The 21,364-nt window shown below is 42.2% G+C and overlaps 2 protein-coding genes across 3 annotated transcripts; one reads left to right on the forward strand and one right to left on the reverse strand.

The window, feature by feature from the left end:
• Positions 1-296: 296 nt before the first annotated feature.
• On the reverse strand, positions 297-11,191 carry LOC307028729 (uncharacterized protein). Its single transcript, XM_079663996.1, has 3 exons — positions 7,641-11,191; positions 2,883-6,386; positions 297-2,524 (listed from the first exon to the last, which is right to left on the reverse strand). Exons 2-3 carry the CDS (start codon positions 3,277-3,279, stop codon positions 447-449), a joined length of 2,475 nt encoding a protein of 824 aa, XP_079520122.1. The 5' UTR covers positions 3,280-6,386; positions 7,641-11,191; the 3' UTR covers positions 297-446.
• A 475-nt stretch (positions 11,192-11,666) lies between these two features.
• On the forward strand, positions 11,667-20,441 carry LOC307028953 (uncharacterized protein). 2 transcript variants are annotated; one of them, XM_079664373.1, is made up of 5 exons: positions 11,667-11,928; positions 12,515-12,622; positions 16,416-16,583; positions 16,732-16,861; positions 20,181-20,441. In XM_079664373.1, exons 1-5 carry the CDS (start codon positions 11,866-11,868, stop codon positions 20,357-20,359), a joined length of 648 nt encoding a protein of 215 aa, XP_079520499.1. In that variant the 5' UTR covers positions 11,667-11,865; the 3' UTR covers positions 20,360-20,441. The 2 variants fall into 2 exon arrangements, with proteins under 2 accessions (XP_079520499.1, XP_079520498.1); XM_079664372.1 differs by having other exon boundaries at positions 16,729-16,861; positions 20,181-20,439.
• The last annotated feature ends 923 nt before the right edge of the window (positions 20,442-21,364 follow it).

Here is a 21,364-nt window from a genome sequence, read left to right on the forward strand (position 1 = left end):
CATTTTTACTTTACTTATTTCTATTTATCTTTTGTATTCAACTGTTTCTATTTTACTGTAAATTGTATGTATATATAGTTCCCTATTCCTTTTCCTATCACCCTGCTGCTATAACATGTGCAATTCCCTTACAGGATTAATAAAAGTTATCTTATCTTATCTTATCAGAAGCCAGAGACTTTACATGCTCTGAGATGCAATCTAGGTCATATTAGGACATGTTTTTCTGCAAAGTAAATTTTTTGTGTATAATTTCTCCTTTTCCCTGTACTGTTGCACACAATTAAACACCAACATACACAAAAAAATATTTTTATTAACCGAACAGAATTCATCATGAAACAATACTGAACAATAACACATGAAAAACCTGTACACAGCCTTTTTTAGAACAGAGTTCAACTCAAGGGAACCTTTGGCTGTGACATGACCATCTGATCAACCTCTCACTTTAGATGGTCATAGGTTGCTGACTTGGCCTTGGCAAGAGTTGTCTTGGAGTACGCCTGCTTGTAGCAGACAGACCCCTTTGCCACCATGAATTGTTTGTGGGTAATGAGGTTACTCAGGGTCTCCATTCCCATACTAGGTCTGAACTCCGTTCTGTTTTTTGTGACAAGACTGAAGATGCGTTCGCAGTCTGCATTGGAATGGAAGATGCAGAGGATAGCCAGCATTACCTTGCAGAGTAAAGGGTACTTGAGATGGCCATTTCCATCCTTCAGCTGACTCATCAGGTGCCACTGTGTGTCTGGTCTGTCACAGCTGGTGATGCTTTCTGGCAGAGCATCGGTTTGGTAGGTCATGAATTGACCCTCAAGCTTGTCCATCTCCTCAGCATTCATCTTCAAGCAGGGGAATCTGCCTGTGAAGTACCTCACAGAATTGAACTCTGCGCTGTCCCGTGCAGACATGTCAGCCACAGAAGCATTCCGTAACACTGGGTCATCATAGGGAAACTTCTTCACCATGTACTCAACAGCCTTCATGTAGAATGCCCGCACAGCGCTGAAGACCTGGGCCAGCTGCAGCTCCTCAAGCTCAGGGTGATCTGCTATGAAGTCTCTGGTGTTTTGCCCAATGAACAAGGTCTCATTGCTCTTCTGGTTGCTTGGTTCCCTAAATGGTACCTGGTGAACCTTAGCAGCTGCATTAATCACCTGAGGCTTCACAAATCGGTTCAAGAGATTCTTCAGCTGTGTGGTCAAAGTCCTGTGTAGTACTTGTATGCAGGGTTTGTCTAGCTGCAGCAGAGTGTTGGCCTCATCAAATATCGGCAGGACCGCACTCAGAAAGTAGCAGTAAAGATGGAATGTTGGGTCCTGCAGATGTTGACATGCCCTCTGCACTCTCTGTTGTGCCCCTGTCTTGGGCTGAGTGGGTGCAGTGCTAGATGTCTTGGGCTGAGTGGGTGCAGTGCTAGATGTCTTGGGCTGAGTGGGTGCAGTGCTAGATGTCTTGGGCTGAGTGGGTGCAGTGCTAGATGTCTTGGGCTGAGTGGGTGCAGTGCTAGATGTCTTGGGCCGAGTGGGTGCAGCGCTAGATGTGTTGGGCTTTGCCGTTGCAGTCTTGGGCTGTGTGGTTGCAGCTGCTGGTGTTTTCTTTCCCTGACTGAATTTGGCTAGGTTTTGTTGGCGAAAGAGATAGCCTGCCAAATCAAACTGAGAATTGTCCTTGCTGCCGTTACTGTGGGTTGATGTGTCCTTGCTAACACTGTGGGTGGACTTGTCCTTGCTGCTGCTCTGCGTGGACTTGTCCTTGCTAACACTGTGAGTGGTCTTGTCCTTGCTGCTGCTCTGCGTGGTCTTGTCCTTGCTGCTGCTCTGCGTGGATTTGTTCTTGCTGCTGTGCCCAGACTGTTCTGACTCAAAGTATTGCAGCAATGCAGGCCACTGCTGCAACAACCTGGCGATGCATTTATCTAAAGAGAGCCACCTCGTACTTACATGTTTAACAATCTTTCTCATTTCCACTCCACACAGATCCTGAAATTTCTTCAGTCCCTGTTTCCTCTTGCTGGATTTGTCTAGGTAGAAGTATATGTCCACCAGCAGCTCTTCAATGGACACTGGAAGCTGAGCAGCAGCTTTTTCTGCAGCTAGATGAATTAGATGGCACGGGCATCCCAGCACATATACTGCACTGTTTTTTTTGTTGATGTAGCCTGCCGTGCCAGCTTTGAGTCCCTGCATCACCATGGCATTATCTGCCCCAAAACTCATGCAGTTGTCCCAGGATATGCTACGTTTCTCAAGTTCATTGTCAATGAGTTTGAATATGTTCTGCCCAGTAGATGCCTCATGACACTCTGGCAAAGATAGCAGTACTGTCAGAACACGCCCAAGTCCTCGATCAAAGTACTTCACAACAAGAGGATACAGCTTACAGTCTCCATAGTCAGTGCTCCCATCCGTGGCTAGGGAGTATGGAGCTGTCCTCATTGCCTCCGTGATCACAGACGCATCCTCCTTGGCAAGGGCTCCAACAATGGCGCTGCTCTTTGTGCGACCAGACCCATACTTTCCTGCAATTGCAATCACAAAAATATTGAATTGTATTATCATGATTATACTCTAGATTACACAGAATTGCAGAATTACAATCATGATATTAATCCTCTGTAGAGTAAGTTGGCCTAGGCTATTTTTTTTTCACTTTTACATAAAATGAAAAATGTTTATCAGAATGATACAGTATCAGTATAAATTAGCAATCATTAATTTGCAAGATTTAAATCAGATTATCAACCAGGGCAGTACTGTAACTGTTTTATATAGGCTAGTCTGTACAGATTGTAGAGTGTATTGTGACAGTATACAGATATAAATCTATGCCTATGAATGCTTGAGATGAATTGAGGCTATTTGTCATTTGAGCCTTACCAGCGATTTTCGAGTCCGGAAACATCTTTTTCACCAGTGGCCCGATGTGGTCGGCCACCGCGATCGGGATGTTGTGTTCCACCAGAAAGTCCACAGCGAGCACTTCGGCATTTATGACACTGGTGTCACTGTCAACCGTAAAGAAGCCCGCGATGGGCCTTGTAGCTTCCACTGCCGCCTTGTATGACGTGTGTTTAGCAGTCCTGGTGTGCTTTTCAACGTCGTGTCGGCCCCCATGCCTCACGCTAAAATCTGCCTTACACAACATACAGTAAGCGTGGAAGTCGTCCAGCTTCGACCGGGTGATGGTCGGCCATTCTGCGTTATATTCTAGCTTGAAGCGCTGTTCAGAAATTCGCCGCTTTTTCGGCGGAGGACAAGTACGTTCACCATCCATTTTTGATAGACTTCAACTGACAGCTCGCTCCGCGATTTCGCGGGCATAGTGTATTCACGAATTATCATTGGTCCATTAGAAATTAAGATAATAAAAACACAACACATATGTTAAATTATATAATGAAATAAAACAGATATTAATATTTTCTACTTATCTGTGCTATAAATGTAATTTTTGTATGATTCCAATTATCTTAAATAATTTTATAACCAAAATAGCTGAATTTGCTCGTGACCTGTTCAAACCAGTCTATGGTTCAAACAGAGAGGAGACAAGCGGGGTAAGGCAGCAAAGAGCGGCGCCTCACGTCAGATTGAGCAATCCCTCACAAACTGGATTAAACGCATGCCTTTTTCTCTCATTGTCTGTGAAATGTTTGTAGACACTCGTATTATGTCCTTTCTATCCATTGAGTAGGTAATGTATTTTAGGTAGGCCTATGTGTTGTAGTCTTGCTGATCTGACATAAACCCGCGGTGAAAAAGCAGAGGGGAGGCAAACAGTAGGCTATCTCTGTCTCAATGAGGAGGGCGTGCGAAAGCCTGGACACTAGACTCCATTAATCACTTCACGTCCCGATTTACTGAGATCATTGCTTGAGCTAAAATGCTTGTTTCATACGACGGGACAGAAGATAACTCGATCGACCAGTCACAGTGTGATTGTCTATGTTAGACGGCACGCGCCGTTGAATTTAAGAGAAAGGCTAGCGGAGCTAGTGAGAAATTAGCACCTCCTGTATAATGCCTCCCTGCTCTGTAACAAAGATGCTAGTGAGGAAATATCCCCTCCTGTATAATGCCTCCCTGCTCTGTTACAAAGATGCTTGATGGTTTTACCCCGATATATATATGTAACAGTATGTAACCATAATGATTTACCCCGATGAATCTGCCGCAGGTGTTTTAATGTTTAATTACCATATGTAAGGGTTCGTGCACAGAGGGGATTGTCGGGAAAGAGATGGCTGTTTGAGGAAGCTCCCATTTATTAACATTTCAACAAACAAGTTGCATATTTGCATAACGTATTCAAGTGTTAGCATTTATTGCAATAGTAGCTACAGAACATGTACTGTGCTGTGTAAACTGTACTGTATCACATAGTGTTTCAGACACACAAACTTTTCAACTTTCAAAATTAAACGGTGCGCTCCCAGCGCACGTACCGGCAGTGATCTAGAGCAGCGGTTTTCAACCAGTGGTACGGGGACAAACTGTCTCGCTCTCGTAATGTCTGTCTGTCTTGCTCTCGTTCTGTCTCTCGTACCACTCTCGGTTCCACTTTTACTTTTGCGCGCTACCTGTCTCACTCTTTTCCGACCTCCAGCTTTTCCTGCTGGAACCCGCCGCTTAAAGGTGGGGGTCCGCGGACCGGCCATAGAGCCCATAGAGTTAAAGGTGTTGGCCGTTAGCTGTAAAAATCCATAGATTAGCCGCACCGTTACATAAGCCGCAGCGTCGAAAAATGGGAAAAAAGGCGCGGCTTATAGTCCAAAAAGTACGGGTATGTTTTAATATACTCTATTGACTTCACATATTTTTCACATAGGCCTATCTGACTCTGAAAGCCAGCTACGAACCTCACCGCACGGCACTGGTCTACATGAATAGAATTCTTCATCAACAGCGGGAGCCAAAACAGCATAGCATCCTGGTAACAGTAGTGAGGGCATTACAAAAAAGAAGTACAGCCGATCCTATTGGCTCTTTGCCAACGCAAGGGACGAATCATAAAACGGCTTATATGTGAGCTTTAGTGCTGGTTGGATGTCAACACATGCACGAGGCTGCCAGCTCACCGATTCATTTTTCGATTTGTTAGGTAATGCGTAGGATATTCAAGTCAAGCGTAGCGGCGTAATTAGGGCCTGGAAATCGTATCTGCTACGCCAAAATCGTGTATGTTGGCAGCTCTGCCTTTAGGAGCTGGTGGCGCTTGTCTTTTAAAACTCATACTCTGGTGCCGTGCGCTCCCTCTGAAGCTGCAAGTAAGATTTAAAACATCTGCAGGGTGGGTTGAGCGACCCCTTCTCCCTAAACGATGTTTGTTGTAACAAATATGTACCATCACAATGAGTGATCCAAGGCCCCGCATGTATTACTCCCAACTACATTAGTTTTTTTTTTAAATTAAACTTTGCTTTCGCTCTTTGCCCAGTGTCATTTTAAAACTCTACATCTTGGACGAAAAACAAATGTTATTTCCACCTTAATCTTCCCTCCTGAGGTAATAACCATGCTACAATGGAGAAATCAATACTCTAGATTGGAACACCATCTTTGGCTTGGTACTAGCTCTACCTTTAACATTTTCCATACAAATAAAGATTTGTCTGCTTTTATAGAGTGGTTACTAAAACCATTCCTTTAAACTGTAGGTCTATACTGTAACAAGTTCAATCTTCCCCAAATTCACACATGAATAAAAAAACTCTTAAAGAATAATTTGTTCATATGATGAAAAGATTGAATAATATGTTCTACCCTCAGTGTGTTTTTAGGGTTATTTAATAGTTTCCTCTTTTTTCTTTATAAATTCACCAATTTATTAATTCATGGCTGATAAATCTTTTTCTTTACGTATTTCTCATTGGTGAATAAGTGTGTTTATGTGTAAACTCACTCACTCCCGTTTTCCTTCTCTCCCCCTCTGGTTGTCAAGCCACGACCCCCTCACATTCTGCCGGACCATGCCAACTCCTCCGTTCTTTCCTCTCCTCCGTCCACCTTCTCCTCAGTCCATCTGCTCTTGGATCCTTCCGCTGTAACTCTCTTCAGTGTCCCATCTGCTTTGCTTTTCATCTCCTCCTTTACAGTCTCTACTTTGTTGCATGGAGGGCGTATTCCGCTCTCATGTCCCACACTCTGCTCTTGTGCCCAAATCTTGTGGCTCAGCTTGGAACTTCATGTCCTGTGGGGGACCGATGAGAGTGTGCCTTTTTATGTCACCTGGTTTTGGTTCTTGGTGCCTCAGGTGGAGATGGTTCTGGATGCAGCGTTGGAGTTGTTGGTTCAGCTCTGGTTCTCTGTCTGTTCTATGGAGGAGGAGGAGTCTTCCGTGGTGAGGTCTTTTGTCTGCTTGGACGATGGGGTCGTAGCGTTCTGACAGGCGGAGAGAGAGAGAGAGAGATCTCGGGAGGCATTACGTATAGTTAAATTCTAACACACTGAGGTAAAATAAATCCAACCTTTTCCACTCTATTTTCCTAATCTTACTATCCATCTTAGTTGTTAAATGCCATCTAAACACAATTCATGTCTACTAATAATTTTACAATATCCCTAAACATTGCCTTCACCCACTGTAACATGTTTATTCCAATTAACTCTTTCAGGAAACCATTTTCTTCTATAAATTTAAATACCTAGATGTTTCAAGCACCACATATTTCGCACACTATAAAAGAACGTCTCAATATTTTCTCCATCACTTTAAATCTCACTGTTATTTAGAACCGTAGTAACTTTGGTGACTGGACATATCTGCAATGTCGCCACTATCTGCTGGGGAATCTTGTTCATAGAGTTTGTACGTACAAAGCTGTACTTGTGGGTTAGTAGCCTGTGTCTAACAATCATTTTCAATAATTGTGCTCAGGTCACCGATCGGTTGTTCATAGCTTAACAGGGGGTGTTTCTGGTACGGACTAAAACATGGATCCAGTGTATTTAGAGATTCCCCTAATCTGTAAATCCCCATCACTTACATATCCCAATCACTTAAACCCATCTCATCATTTGATACAAGAACTGCATATAAGGGGGTGAATCATCTTGATTATAACCGCCTCTTGTTTGGGACCGAGTATTTCTAACTCCTCCTCTTGTTGCTCAGCTGATCTTTTGGCTCTGGGGATAAGTGAAAGTCTCTGAAACACAGCTGGAGTCTTGTTAGTGATGTGGGCATTCTATGAGTGAACTAATGGATCCATGTCTTACATAATATTGTACTCCCCTTCCAACCAGAAAGGTGCCAAGTGTAATGAGCACAATCAACAATGCTATTCTGACTCTTATCCCTAGGGGACCCCACAATTGGTTTGGCTTTGTTCTCATCATCTCTATTTTAAACCTGGTTGTGTCCGTTACAGAATTTAAATAATGAGTACAAAAATAACATAACAAATTGGACTCTTTTTACAGATGTAAAACAAAAATAGGTATTCACATTAATGTACAATCTATAAAAATCTATAGACAATTTGTCTTTTGAGCTGTTTCTATCTTTATCTTATTTCTATTTATTGTTTTGTTCCAGCTCTGCCAAATCAGTCCTAACTCCCAATAATGTTCTGGAAGTTGCCAGTGAAGGGTGACAATGTGTGAGGTGGTGTCAATTTGCTCCTTTTTCTTTACCTTTAAACCGGAGCGCGTGTGAAGTTTGTTACAACCTTTCACGCTTCCGTCCACCGGGGATCAGCCCACTGTCTTTTGTGAACTTTCACCCTCACCCAATCACCTGGCCTAACAGGAGTCTCTTCTGGTGTCTCGTCTGGTATCTCTGTAGTTTTCCTAGCCTGCTGTGTAGACAAAACTTGCATAATATTACTCAGAGTTCTGACATATTCATCCACTTCTATTTGTCTAATATCTCAAACTGGACCACTCCCTCCTTGGAGAAGGCCCGAGCTTCGGCATACCTCTTGTTGACTACATGTTATTATTTATTAACTACAACGTCACTGAAATCAACATCTCTGTATAATCATGACACTCCCTCCTTTGAGCATAAAATGCTCAATTAATATTGCAATGATTACCCTATTCTGAACAGGACATGTAAAACCCATAACGTTGCATTAAAGAAATATAACTTCTCCGTGTACCCACAAGGGGTACAAAAATATCGTATGATTTATGGTTTTCTGATGGTATAAATGCATATTCACTATAAAAAAATCAGCAATTAGCACTTCTAATAGTTTACTTGTTTCAATAATGGCTTTTGTCATGGTATTATGCATCATCGTTGCTGCGAAAAACAATACCCCTGGTGTCGCTAATGCGTCTCAATAATTCTAGGATTAGAGGATTGGTTGACACTGCTGAACTAACATATGATAAAATAATATTTCTCCAATGTGTGCTGGTTGATCATCAGCTGGATACAGTCCTCTTGTTTGCCATTGTTCCAACAGTTTCTCCATGTGGTTCCATGTTTTTTGTCTAAGATTTGGAGCTGTTATGGCATCTGATCTGATTTTTACCCTTTCCTTGATATCTGCAGTTGAGCCTGGCCCTGCGTCTAGTCTCAACTTAGTTTGTTTTGGTGACATGTTCTCTAATTATGTATTAACCTATCAAAGATGAAGCACTAATCTTCTGACTAGCACCTTCGTTGCTGTTCGTCCGAACTTTAAATTTTTTTTTTTTTTTGCTCAAAGTTTTATTATTTTTATAGATTTTTTTTATTTTTTTTTTTAAGTTTAAGGTAAAATATTAATAAAGTTAATTAATATATAAAAAATATGCAAAATTAAAATATGAAATGTTAAAATAAAGTTGTACCGTGTATGGTTTTGACTTTGAAATATGAATTTGGTTCAAAATCACAATGTTATGGTGTTTCCGCTATTTGGGTAATAATTCTGTACTACCACCAGAGTGCGCTATTTTAAATTCCAGCTTAATCCACTAGGGAATAGCTGTTTCAAAACTGACTCGTTTTTAACACAGGAGAAACTTAGTTTCCTCAAAAATATCTTTAAAATAGGAATTTACACTATGGTTAAACACCACAACACATAACCGCCAAAACACATTTGCAAAGAAGAATATTCACAATGCTATGGTGTTTCCGCTATTTGGGTAATAATTCTGTACTACCACCAGAGTGCGCTATTTTAAATTCCAGCTTAATCCACTAGGGAATAGCTGTTTCAAAACTGACTCGTTTTTAACAAAGGAGAAACTTAGTTTCCTCAAAAATATCTTTAAAATAGGAATTTACACTATGGTTAAACAACAGAGCACATAAGCGCCAAAACACATTTGCAAAGAAGAATATTCACAAAACCGCCAATACACATTTACCAGTAGAAGTACTTCCAATAGTTCTAACTCTAACAAGAAGTATGATGTTCTTTAGAAGATGGAATGCCTACCCTCAGTGTGTTAAAGCAAACAGAGTACTTCAATTAGCATTTCATGAAATGGTGACTGCCGTGTGGCTCACCGTGAACATGAGGTCAAGACAAGATGGCAACTGGTTTTCCAACCTTTGACCTGAAGAACAAAGGGATTTGAGAAAACACCTGGAGTTGAAATTGGTGAGGTGATATTTTGTCTAGTAAATTCAACACACAACACTGTAGTTTAAAATAACATTTCTATTTAGTTTACAATGATAAATGGGCCTCATACCCTTACGTCATAGCCCTCTACCCATGTACGTAAATGTTTTGACTTTAAGAGCCAGTATGGTCATTTCTTCTGTTTAAACACGCTATTTATGGGACAAATAGGACGCTAAGCAAACACAATTAGAAGAATATCGTCTATCTAACGCACGAATGTCGCACTTCCTGCCGTAATCCACAACGCAATGTCTTGAAAAACAGAATGGTGTAACCACTGAGAGCTTCAAACTACTCAGGCCTTTCCCTTGAAATAGGACTTTTTTAAAACAGCCTCACGCTGTTGTTACACAAAACACTCACTCCAATAACCTTAGCTTCAAACTTTGGCTGTGTCTTTGCCTCAAGCAGTCCCGACTGCTTAATGGCCTAAAACCATTCACGTAAAACGTAAAACGCCACAAAAGACACATATAGTGATTGGCCTCTAGCCGACATGTACTAACAGACAAACGAATAGCATGCAGGGTTAAATAGAAAAAAAGAAATTGAACTCACCCTGCCTGTAACAAAGCAACGCCACGTGGTAATGCTACCAATATTTATCAATTTAGGCTTGTTTTAACTTAAATTGCACAGCTATTTTCAGGATCCGCTGGCCGCCGTCAAACACACAGAACTAACATTGTCCTACATTAACTATTGAAGAATTCGATATAACAGGTTTCTCCATACCTAGTTGATTTGAGCTCTCTGTGTGCTGAACGGATGCCAGCGGGTCCAGCAAGCAGCCTGCTGTAGTCTCTCCCGGTTTTGCGAGATCCTGGGCTAGCTCGCCAATTGTTAAATGTGTTCTTTATTCTCGCGTCCAGGAGAGAAGCTTTAAAATGAGACTAAATGGAGTCTCTGAAAAGATTCAAATGGGATACTTTAATTAAAAAAGGCGCGGTTGTGTTACAGACAGAATATTGTTCCGTCAGACAAACAGCTGTGATCCGGTTCTCCTGAGCAAGAAGAAGACAGCGGATCTCTCCTCCGGCGCTGCTATATATATCCTCTGCTGGCTCCTCCCCGCCAGCCGGCTCACCTCGTCTCCAATGTCCGTTATTGCATTTAAACAGAGGATAGGTTCTTTTCACATTCAATATATGCTTAACACGCCGTTTCTCCTCATATTCTCTTTCATCACTTTTCATTTAACACATTCTAAACGCTGTAATCAATACTCTAAACAATACTTCTCGGCTCGTTTGGTTGCCGGTCATTCCGGATGTTGTCACATGCTACTCTCGTCTGTAAACAATAATGTATTCAAATAAACTGTACTTTCATTTAATATTCAACATGGTAGTATCTCGACATCTATCGTTGTAGTGTTAAATCAGTAGGTTTCGGTTTTCACCACACCAAGTCATTTCGCTCCTCAGTTCACCTCTTTAGGAAATCGTATATTAGCCACATGCTACATGCTAACCGTAGATGAAGGATTTTCAGAATAAAAGCTTAACTGCTTGTGCACAAGAATTTCTGGTTTTTCAGTATAAAAGAGCGTTTGAACTGACGGTATGTTTAAGCTACATTATACCATCAAAACATTGATTTTAATTTCTAACACTTCCTGCACAGCAACAGTCCTCTATAAAACACACACACACATTATACCCTGTGTGCACACTCCTGCAGACTACTCTGTACTCTGTGAGACATGTACCTTTGAAGCTTCAAATAAATAACCAGAAGACAACGCTGCCTGCTTTCACCAGTTTATTATTGATTACTCTCATTGTACATCTTTGCAGTATTGACGAGTTTAAAATATCCACAACAGCGGCCTTGGTGGAATTCCAAGTATGCTGGAGATTGGAACAGTCCTTCGGTGGCACTCGATGACGTAGTATCCTTGAAATATTGGCTTGGAAGCCAGTTTCCTCGTGATTGAGAAATGGAGTAGGAGTCGAAAACAGGCCTCAAGTTCTTAGGTTTAATAGCTCCTTTGGTAGCATACAGGTTCATAGGTCACAGGTTACAGGTCGCAGGTTTAACGTCACACAACAGGGTCAACGGCACTCTCCAGCCCTCCCCCTCTGCTCCCCCAACCACAGTCCCACACATCTATGCGCACACCGGCCAGCATTACTGTGCAGCTCTGTGATTGGCAGAGAGACGGGGCATGCTACAATACTGGTTTCAGCCTGTTTTAGGAAGTTCTTTAAATAGGCAGAAAGTCTCAGAAGCGATATTAGCAGTTCAATTGGAAAGTCGTCATATACATTCTGATTTGCACAATGAATCCACTGGAAGAAAATGACGCCATATTTCTTGCTGATGTGCTCTTGGATGGCTTTGTGGTAAGTTTATTTTAAAGGTATCTCCGAAATGTGAACGCTAGAGTGAAGCGCTAATGTTAGCATCGGTTAGCACGTGTGAAACACTTATAACATTAGCTTTGTTCAACATTCTTTCATAATGTTTCTTACTCTTTAGCTTTAAATAGCATGACCTATAATGTAAGCACAGTTCTATATATTTTTTGACCGAAGGTAGTGTTTTTGTTATAATTGTAAAACATATCTTAACATCCATCAGCAATCAATACAACAAATCATCCAACACTAAATAGAAGAAATCTGGACATATTTCTTTTTATACAACAGCATCTATTGGGACTGCTCATTGATGTCATCAAGAGCCATTGAGTCTCCCTTTTGTAGTCGGCCTCTTAGAATGTTTATAATTTCTTTGTATCTTAACATTCCTATAATAATTAGTTTTTTTATTGTTGATATTGTTTTGTTCTTTATTTTTGTTGTGAGAATCACTTTGCAATTATTGTGTAAGTGCTATATAAATAGTTATACTAATATTATTGTTGTTTCCATCATTACTATTATTAATAATGTCTTCTTTGTTTTCTTTATTTATCGCTGCATAAAGGATCATGCCAGCCCACATGAAACACCTGATCAAGAACTTGTGAACCTCACTGCTGCGGACACCTGTGTGATATTCGACTCTGACTGGAACCCTCAAAATGACCTGCAGGTACGATATATATATCTGCTCCGTCTATCCTAAAGATAGTTCAATAGGGCTACAACAACAACAGTCTTTCCGTTTATTCCCTCGGGTCTTTAAGTGTATATTTTCCCGTTTAATGCTTAAAAACGTTGAACAGGATTCCCCCGAGGATATTGCCATGTGTACGCTGGCGCGACTAGCTGCCGCTGCTCTCCGGTTGCCTTTTTTATTGTTTTTACGATTCTCTGTATAGCTTGCAGCAGATCACCTATCTGTGGCGAACGGGATACTGGTGGTCTCTACTCTGGGCTACTGTCAAAACGATCTAGACTGTTCAAATTTAGCGTGTTGGCGTTCTACTCACCTGAGTTACCTGGCCACTGCTACTGCTGTTCGGTGAACGTACATCTGCCCGTGCATCATGTGGATCTACAAACTCGCTGTGAGCTCTGTGCTCCTGTGGACTATCCTGTCCATAGTGATTTATCCAGCGTCATCTCTGATCCAATATATGAGCACGGAGCTCCTCCAGTTTCGATTCCTCCGGCTTGATCCCCCGCCTGTACTGCACTACTTCCCGGACATCGCCCGCCGTCCTCATCGGAGGTACACCCATCGCGGAGCCGGACGAAGTGTCCACATCGATGACTCCACTGCTATCAACTCCATCTGGTCTTCCACCCGCCGTCGCCCTCGGAGAACCATCCGTAGGAAGGTGGATCACAGCTCGTTAACTCGCCTGGCTAGGTCGGTTAACGTTGGCTTCTCCAACCAGCAGTCCGACGTCAAATTTGACTTATTTAACATCCGCTCCCTCACTGGCAAGGGATTACTTCTACAGGACCTCCTCCGTGACTGCAAGTATGACTTCCTTTGTCTAACGGAGACATGGCAACATCCTGATGATTATTCTCAGTTAAACGAGTCAATTCCCCCTGGGTTTGTTTACACCTGTCAACCCCGTCTCACCGGCAGAGGAGGCGGTCTCGCGATATTACACCGCGAGACTTGGAAGGTCTCAGCTGTCACCGTGCCAGTGTCTCGCTCATTCGAGTCCGTGGCTATACAACTAAATGGACCTACTCCAACTATTTTAGTCATTATATACCGCCCACCCAAACCTAACAAGGACTTCACTGATGAATTCACCACACTTCTCACTCACATTTGTTCACTCTCATCCAATATCATTCTGTTAGGTGATGCTAATATTCATTTGGACAAAATTAATCTTTCTCTCACTAAGGACTTCATCTCATGCCTGGACAGCTTTGGTCTTCAACAACATGTTGACTTCCCTACTCATTCGAAAGGTCATATTCTGGACATAGTCTGTTGTGCTGGTGTCACTCCCCTAAACTGTTCTGCTGTCTGTCTCCCCATCTCTGACCACATGCTCATTTCATTTAATTTAAGTCTGTCACTGTCCAAAATCAAACTGTCACGCACTATGTCCTTCCGTAATATCAAAAACATCAATGTAACCGACCTCACAACTGGTATTGACTGTTTTCCCACCATCACCCCCCCATGTACCCCGGAACAGCTGGTTCTCTTGTATAACAATGGTCTCCAGACTCTGTTAAATTCACTTGCCCCCCTCAAATCCCAGACTGTTTCATTCCCCCACTCTGCTCCCTGGTTCACCCCCCACCTACGTCAGCTGAAAGCCGAAGGTCGTCAGCTGAAGAGGCTTTTCAGCAAAACCGGACTCACCATACACAAACAAATGTACCATACCCACATCCTCATATACAAAGATGCCCTCTCCTCAGCCAAATCCCAATATTTTACAGCAAAAATTACTGCTGGTGCTGGAAACACCAGGGCCCTGCACTCAGTGGTCAACAAATCACTCCGCCCCCCTGATTCCCTCCCCCCACACTTTTACTCCACTGACCACTGCAACTCCCTGATGTCATTTTTTAACACAAAAATAGACACCATTCACCAGCAACTGACCCCTCACACGTCCAGTTGTCCACCTCCTTTTGTCCCCCACCCCCCCCTCTCTCTACCTCTCTCCTGCTTCGAACTCCCCTCTGCTGCGGATTTATCCAAAATCATCCGGAATTCCAAGCCATCCACCTGCCAACTTGACCCCCTCCCATCCTCCCTGGTTATAGCCTCCCTCCCCTCACTGCTGCCCCTGATAACTGCCATTATTCACTCCTCCCTCACCTCTGGTTCTGTCCCCTCAGCCCTCAAAACTGCAGCTGTCACACCGTTATTAAAGAAACCTGGTCTAGATCCCAACATCTTCAACAACCTCCGCCCCATCTCCAACCTACCTTTTCTCGCTAAAATACTAGAAAAAGCAGTGGCATCACAGATTCAGACACACCTCACCAACAATAACCTTTATGAACAGTTCCAGTCCGGTTTTCGCCGTCACAGTACAGAAACAGCCCTCATTAAAATCACAAACGACCTCCTGATAGCAGCTGACTCTGGACAATTATCCATCCTCATCCTCCTTGATTTAAGTGCAGCCTTTGACACCATTTCCCACTCCACCCTCCTTGACCGACTTACATCCATTGGCTTATCTGACACACCCCTAGACTGGTTTCACTCATATCTCTCCGGCCGTACTCAGTTCATTCAGTTAAAATCATTCACATCCCATCCCTCCCTCATCTCCTCCGGTGTCCCCCAGGGCTCTGTCCTTGGCCCCATCCTCTTCATCATCTACCTCCTCCCCCTTGGACAGATTTTCCGTAAACATAACATCAATTTCCACTGCTATGCGGACGACACCCAGCTATACGTCTCCTCCAAACCCTCTTCCACCTTCCCACCCCCCTCCCTCTGTACCTGTTTACAGGAAATCAAATCCTGGTTCACCTCAAATGTCCTAAAACTCAACAGTGATAAAACTGAGGTAGTCCTCATTGGTTCAAAACTCACACTCACCAAGCAACCCAGTTTTACTCTCACCATCGACAACTCCCCGGTTTCCCCCTCCCCTCAGGTAGTCTGGGTGTCGTCCTCGACAGCACCCTCTCCTTCCACACCCATATCAACAACACCATCCGGTCTGCCTATTTTCATCTCAGAAACATCAACCGCCTCCGCCCCTCACTCACTCCCCACAGTGCCGCTATCCTGGTCCACTCTCTCGTCACCTCCCGCTTGGACTATTGCAATTCCCTTCTCTATGGTCTCCCCCACAAACACCTACACAAACTCCAACTGGTCCAAAACGCTGCTGCCCGTATCATCACCAGAACCCCTGTCATCAGTCACATCACCCCTGTACTACACCAACTCCACTGGCTTCCCATTAAACACCGCATTGACTACAAGATCCTCTTTCATACTTTCAAAGCCATTCATAACCTCGCCCCCCCATACCTGTCTGACCTTGTCCATGTCAACATTCCCACCCGGTCTCTTAGGTCTGCCTCCTCCATCACTCTCAAAGTTTTCCCAGCCCGTCTCTCCACCATGGGGTCAAGAGCCTTCAGCCGCTCTGCACCTCACCTCTGGAACTCCCTCCCCCCTGATATTAGAAACATGGACACTATCACCACTTTCCAAACTCACCTCAAAACCCACCTGTTCAGGCAAGCGTATGGCTGACCTGTGCTGCAAGCTGTATGTTTTTAGTAGTTATGTTTTTAAACTGTGTTTTGCTTTTAACTATGTTTGTAAAAATTGTTTTTAACCTTGTTGTACGGCGACCTTGAGTGCCTTGAAAGGCGCCTTATAAAATAAATGCTTTATTATTATTATTATTATTATTATTATTATTATTATTAACAGCAGCTGCAAATGATGCACTTTTGACCCCTCTTTAAATTTTTTATTTCAGGCTCAAGCTCGGTGTCATCGTTTTGGCCAGTCTAAGGCGGTGAAGGTGTACCGTCTGATCACTAGAAACTATGAGAGGGAAATGCTGGATAAAGCTAGTCTGAAGCTCGGGCTGGACCGTGCCGTCCTGCAGAGCATGAGTGGGAACAAAGAAGGCAACAACAACGGGGTGAGAAAAAGAAAATCTGTCATATTTCTAGATGCCAAGTAATTTTTGGGTCAGTCGCTGTTGCAGTACGCTTAGTTTATTTTCGAAAAGAGTTTTCTAAATCCACTTTTGTAAATGTCTCTCTGCGTCGCCTTGGCCGGTCCAGCAGTTCTCCAAGAAGGAGATCGAGGACCTGCTGAGGAAAGGAGCCTACGCCGCCATCATGGACGAGAACGCTTCTGCTAGGAGGACATCAACCAGATCCTGCAGCGAAGAGCCACCATCATCACCATCATCAGGTATGTTCTTAGCAGCACTAGCCACTTGCTCTTTGTGAGACACCAAGTACTTGGTTATCTGAAATGTAATATTGATGATGTAATAATTAAAACTAGGGATGGGTACCGGGTCCCTATATCTAACGGGGCCCCGGGGCTGAATTATTAAAGACCGTGGTACCGTTAACGTCCAACGTTATCAATCTTTTTATCGGTACTGGAGACATTTCAAAAATAGATGTCATATGTATTATATCTACATAAACATTATATCGCAGTCTTACTGTCGCCAACTCCGTTTCTAATATGCAAAAAGACTACAAAGTGAGTCTGATTTATTTTCGATCTTTCCAATCCAGACGAGAGATCTCTCTCCCCGGTCGGTGTGCGAGGGGGCGGGGCAGTTTACACACACAACCTGCTACATGAATGCAACACACACACACACGCGTGCGCACTGAAGGATTATTTGAATTATTTGAAGTATTAAAGTAACGTGTTATGGCAGGAAAGTTAAATCTGTTATATTCATTTTAATGTCACCTTATATATATTCATGTGTGTTTAAATTTGAAGGGACAAAGTATATTTTCCCTCCCCAATATATTGAGGTGAAGTCTTTGTGTTTAGAGAGGGATGCAAGCAGGGGACATCCTAATTTGGGGATAGCTCCAAAACTCTGGAATGTTTCCCTCATAAAAGAAGAGTAAGTAAGTAAGTAAGTAAAGTTTATTTATATAGCACTTTTCACAGAAAGGATTCACAAAGTGCTTCACAGTGAGATCACGATAAAAAGGAGAATACATGGTGTAAAACAAGGAACACACAGCTACATATACACATCAAAACACAACATCAAAACCTAAAACAAACTGTCAAAAAGAACCTTCACCTTTACTAAAAGTCTGTCTAAACAACAAGGTTTTCAGCTGCTTTTTAAAAGGCTCCACAGAGTTTAAAGTGCGCAAGGAAAGTGGCAGCGCGTTCCACAGTCTGGGGGCCACTGCTTGAAAGGCTCGATCCCCTCTGGTTTTAAAGTGCGTGTGCGGAATGACCAGCAGGCATTGGTCAGAGGATCTAAGAGAACGTGCAGGATTATAAAGTTTCAGCAGCTCAGAAATATAGGCAGGGGCTTGATTATTTAGAGCTCTAAAAGTGAGGACTAGTATTTTAAAATGTATCCTGACACTGACTGGGAGCCAGTGTAGTTCTGCTAAAACTGGTGTGATGTGCGCTCTTTTACTAGTGTGGGTTAAACATGCTTAGGGCAAATGTATGTGTTTTCATTGCAGTAAATATATGTGCTGCGTGATTACTGTTCAACTATACCTCTGTTTTTATTCTTTCATGTGCGGGTACTAAATGGCTACAAACATTGTGGAGAAATTAGCTTAAACATGTTTTATTACTCTATAGGAAATGGAAGCAGCTTTTATGACAGGGACGAGAGAGCTGGGGGAGGGAACATTCTTCTTGAGATTTTCAGCATGTCAATTATCAGGGAAATCTACTTGTTTTAAATAGATGTGTGTGGTTAATTACTTTGTATTAATAATAACAGTATGTGTAAAGGAAGCTGGAAATATACAATGTGAAACCTTTTATTTGAAGTAAAGATGTGAACAATAGCTCAAACAAATGGAAAGGCGGTAGGACAAATAAGTGTGTTCTCTATATTAGGCCTGTGTGAAGTTTGACTATTTGAAAAGCATCTCTAATACTGCTTAAGAGCATAGGTAATGTGTTCCTCGTTATTATTGATATGAAAGTGATTTACATGTATTACGTATATTTAGCCAACTATAACAACTATATCTTAAAACATACTTTTAACTTGTGTGTGGTAACCTGAGGGGGGAAGATGGACTCAGGGACAAAGGGCCATAAAGGGGATGTGTGTGTGCTGGCTGCAAGATGTGAAATAAGATAAGGAAACTTGTTGTTTAAAGCAGGTTCGTACCAGACACCAAAAGGTGTCTGTTCTTCGTCAAACTGAAAGAGACTTTTTGTTTCCGGGTTTCTTCTGCTGTGTCGCACTGATTGGGTGCGACAGGCCATGTGTTGGTCTCTCCCAATAAGATGACCTCTGGGGGAAAGCACGCACACACCTCCTCCTGTGTTTTAGTATGAAAGCCTGTGTTTTCCTTTGGTTCGCGCTCTTGTTTTTGACTGGCCGTTCCTGAGACCTGTCTCACACGTGGTAGAACCTGAGCCCGGAGTACTCTGCAGAGTGCTTCGTGATTCCTTTGTATTTGTATTGTTACCTTGTATCATTAAAACAAGATTATTGTTTCACTTGCATTCTGGTGTTTCTTAATCCCTTCCTTTTTACGAATTTACCCAGCTTATCAAACAACACGCGGAGACGAGGTTGGTTTTAAACATCCTCCAAATCTCCAACAGCACACAAACACATGGCGGAGAGAACTAAGCGCCCCGAGTGTAGTTATGTTACCCGTCTTGAGCATGGATGTATAATAAGAACTGGATACAGCTTCGGAGGAGGGGTCTCGTTCTTTCCTATGAGAGCTGCTCATAGGCGCATGAAGTCAAAATGGCCCAACTTTTGAGAGAGCGAAACGTCACAGATTACCCGTCATGCCTGGCTGTCAGAGCAGAAGAACCCGTATGTGCGCTCACAGAGCATGCGCCCCTTAAGCCCCGCCCCGCGAGCACACACTCTCGGCTCACTAGAAAGAATGGAGAGAGAGAATAAATCTAGATTCGGCTTTTAGTGCATTTTACAACTTTAAGGACTTAATGATTCTAGGGCTATACAATAGTTCATACTGGGTAGTTTATTTAGTTTAAAAAAAATTATCCACCGATTTACAGACGTCTCTTTCCCAATGTTAGACAAGGGGAAAAAGTATTGCTGGGCCGGTCGACGTCACGGACTGATAAGGAAATTGTAGTACCGCCGTTTGGACACAACGAATATTTTCCTCAGAGTTCGGCGCACTTCCTGGGGGCTTGGTCTTGAGGTGGAAAATGCTCGTTGCCAAAAGTGCAATAAGAATTTAGCATGTAAGGGCGGTAACACAAGCTATTTGTCTAAACATTTAGCAAAAGTGCACCACATTCAGACGGAGGAATGCACCGGGTTCGACTGTCTTTCTAGTAGCTCTGTAGCCCCATCCACGAATAACGTTTCCACGTCAGGTATATATTATGTATGCTAGCAGCAACACACAGAGTTAACTCAATGATACAAACATGGGTTAATGATTAGAGGTAACTGAGTTATTTATTTTGTTAAAGTTTCAGCTATTCTGTTTGCAGTTCTATCATCACATAATTTAATATGATTTGTTAAAACATTGTTGTTTCTTATTTTCAGTTTGCTTCAAGCAGTGGCTGTACGAGAAAGACGTGGAGGACCAAGAAATGCTGGCCAGATTGGCAAAGACCGGAAGATACATAACAGAGAAGATAATGGATATTAACAAGAAAAAGAAAAAGAATGTTTATAATTTCTTTGTTGCTGTTTACATTTTGAATTATATTTGTTATTTTTAAATCAAATGCATCTATTTTAGATGATATATTTATTTAGATGTAGTTTATTTTTGTAATATTATTGTATTAAGTATAATTTATTAAATAAAAATACTGTTATGAACACTATACAATGTCTTTATTTTGATAGTTACCAGAATACATTGTATATTTAATTCTAACATAAGCTGGTGATAGATAAATGCTGGTCTGCTGTTGTGCCAGCAAACAAATATTTATAAAGAAAGAAACAGAAGGGAGGAAATGATGATAGCTAGACTCAGAATAAATCACACAGCATTGAATGGTACGCTGCATGTCATGGGGAAAAGTAACAGTGACAAGTGTAGGAACTGTGGAGTTAAAGAAAATGTGGAACATCTATAAAGCTGAAAGAGAATAACTAAAGGATAACGTTTTAGAGGCAGAGAGGGAATGGAGTGTGGTTGGTATTTTGGGAACAAAAGGAGAGGGAGAAAGAGCTACCGGAAAAGCACTGTTTACCTTTAGTGAAACTGGGATAGGTAAAATTATCTAACATTAGGTCAGGAAAGATCATAGATTGTTGTTTTGTTTTGTTTTATTTATTATGTTTTTTATTTATTTATTTTTGGATTAGATCATAGATACATCCATGAGTTAAGAGATGGAATGATATGATGATTCACATTCATGTACAATAGGTGGCGGTATGCACCTTAAAGTTGTTTGCAATCCGCCAAAAAACCGAGAGAAGAAGAAGTCAACTGGTTTGCCAACGGACAATTTACACCGAAGAAGAAGAAGCGAACATTTCTGGCGGGTGAAATTTAGAGTATCAGATTACATGCGATGTCTGACTCTGAGAATTTAGTAGTTTGCCTTATAGTCCTTCTCCTCCATTTTCTTCCTCTTCTCGAGTAGTCAGTGTGGTGCTGTTGCTTTGGTCTGGGTTTCTGGATATGTGAGCTAACCACGCCCCGTTCATTTGCATATGAGAATGGAAATTTCTCATCATGAAATACAAGTCACCTGAAATAAATAAAT

The sequence above is a fragment of the Notothenia rossii genome (assembly GCF_949606895.1).
Source record: "Notothenia rossii genome assembly, chromosome: 2".
Lineage (NCBI taxonomy): Eukaryota > Metazoa > Chordata > Actinopteri > Perciformes > Nototheniidae > Notothenia > Notothenia rossii.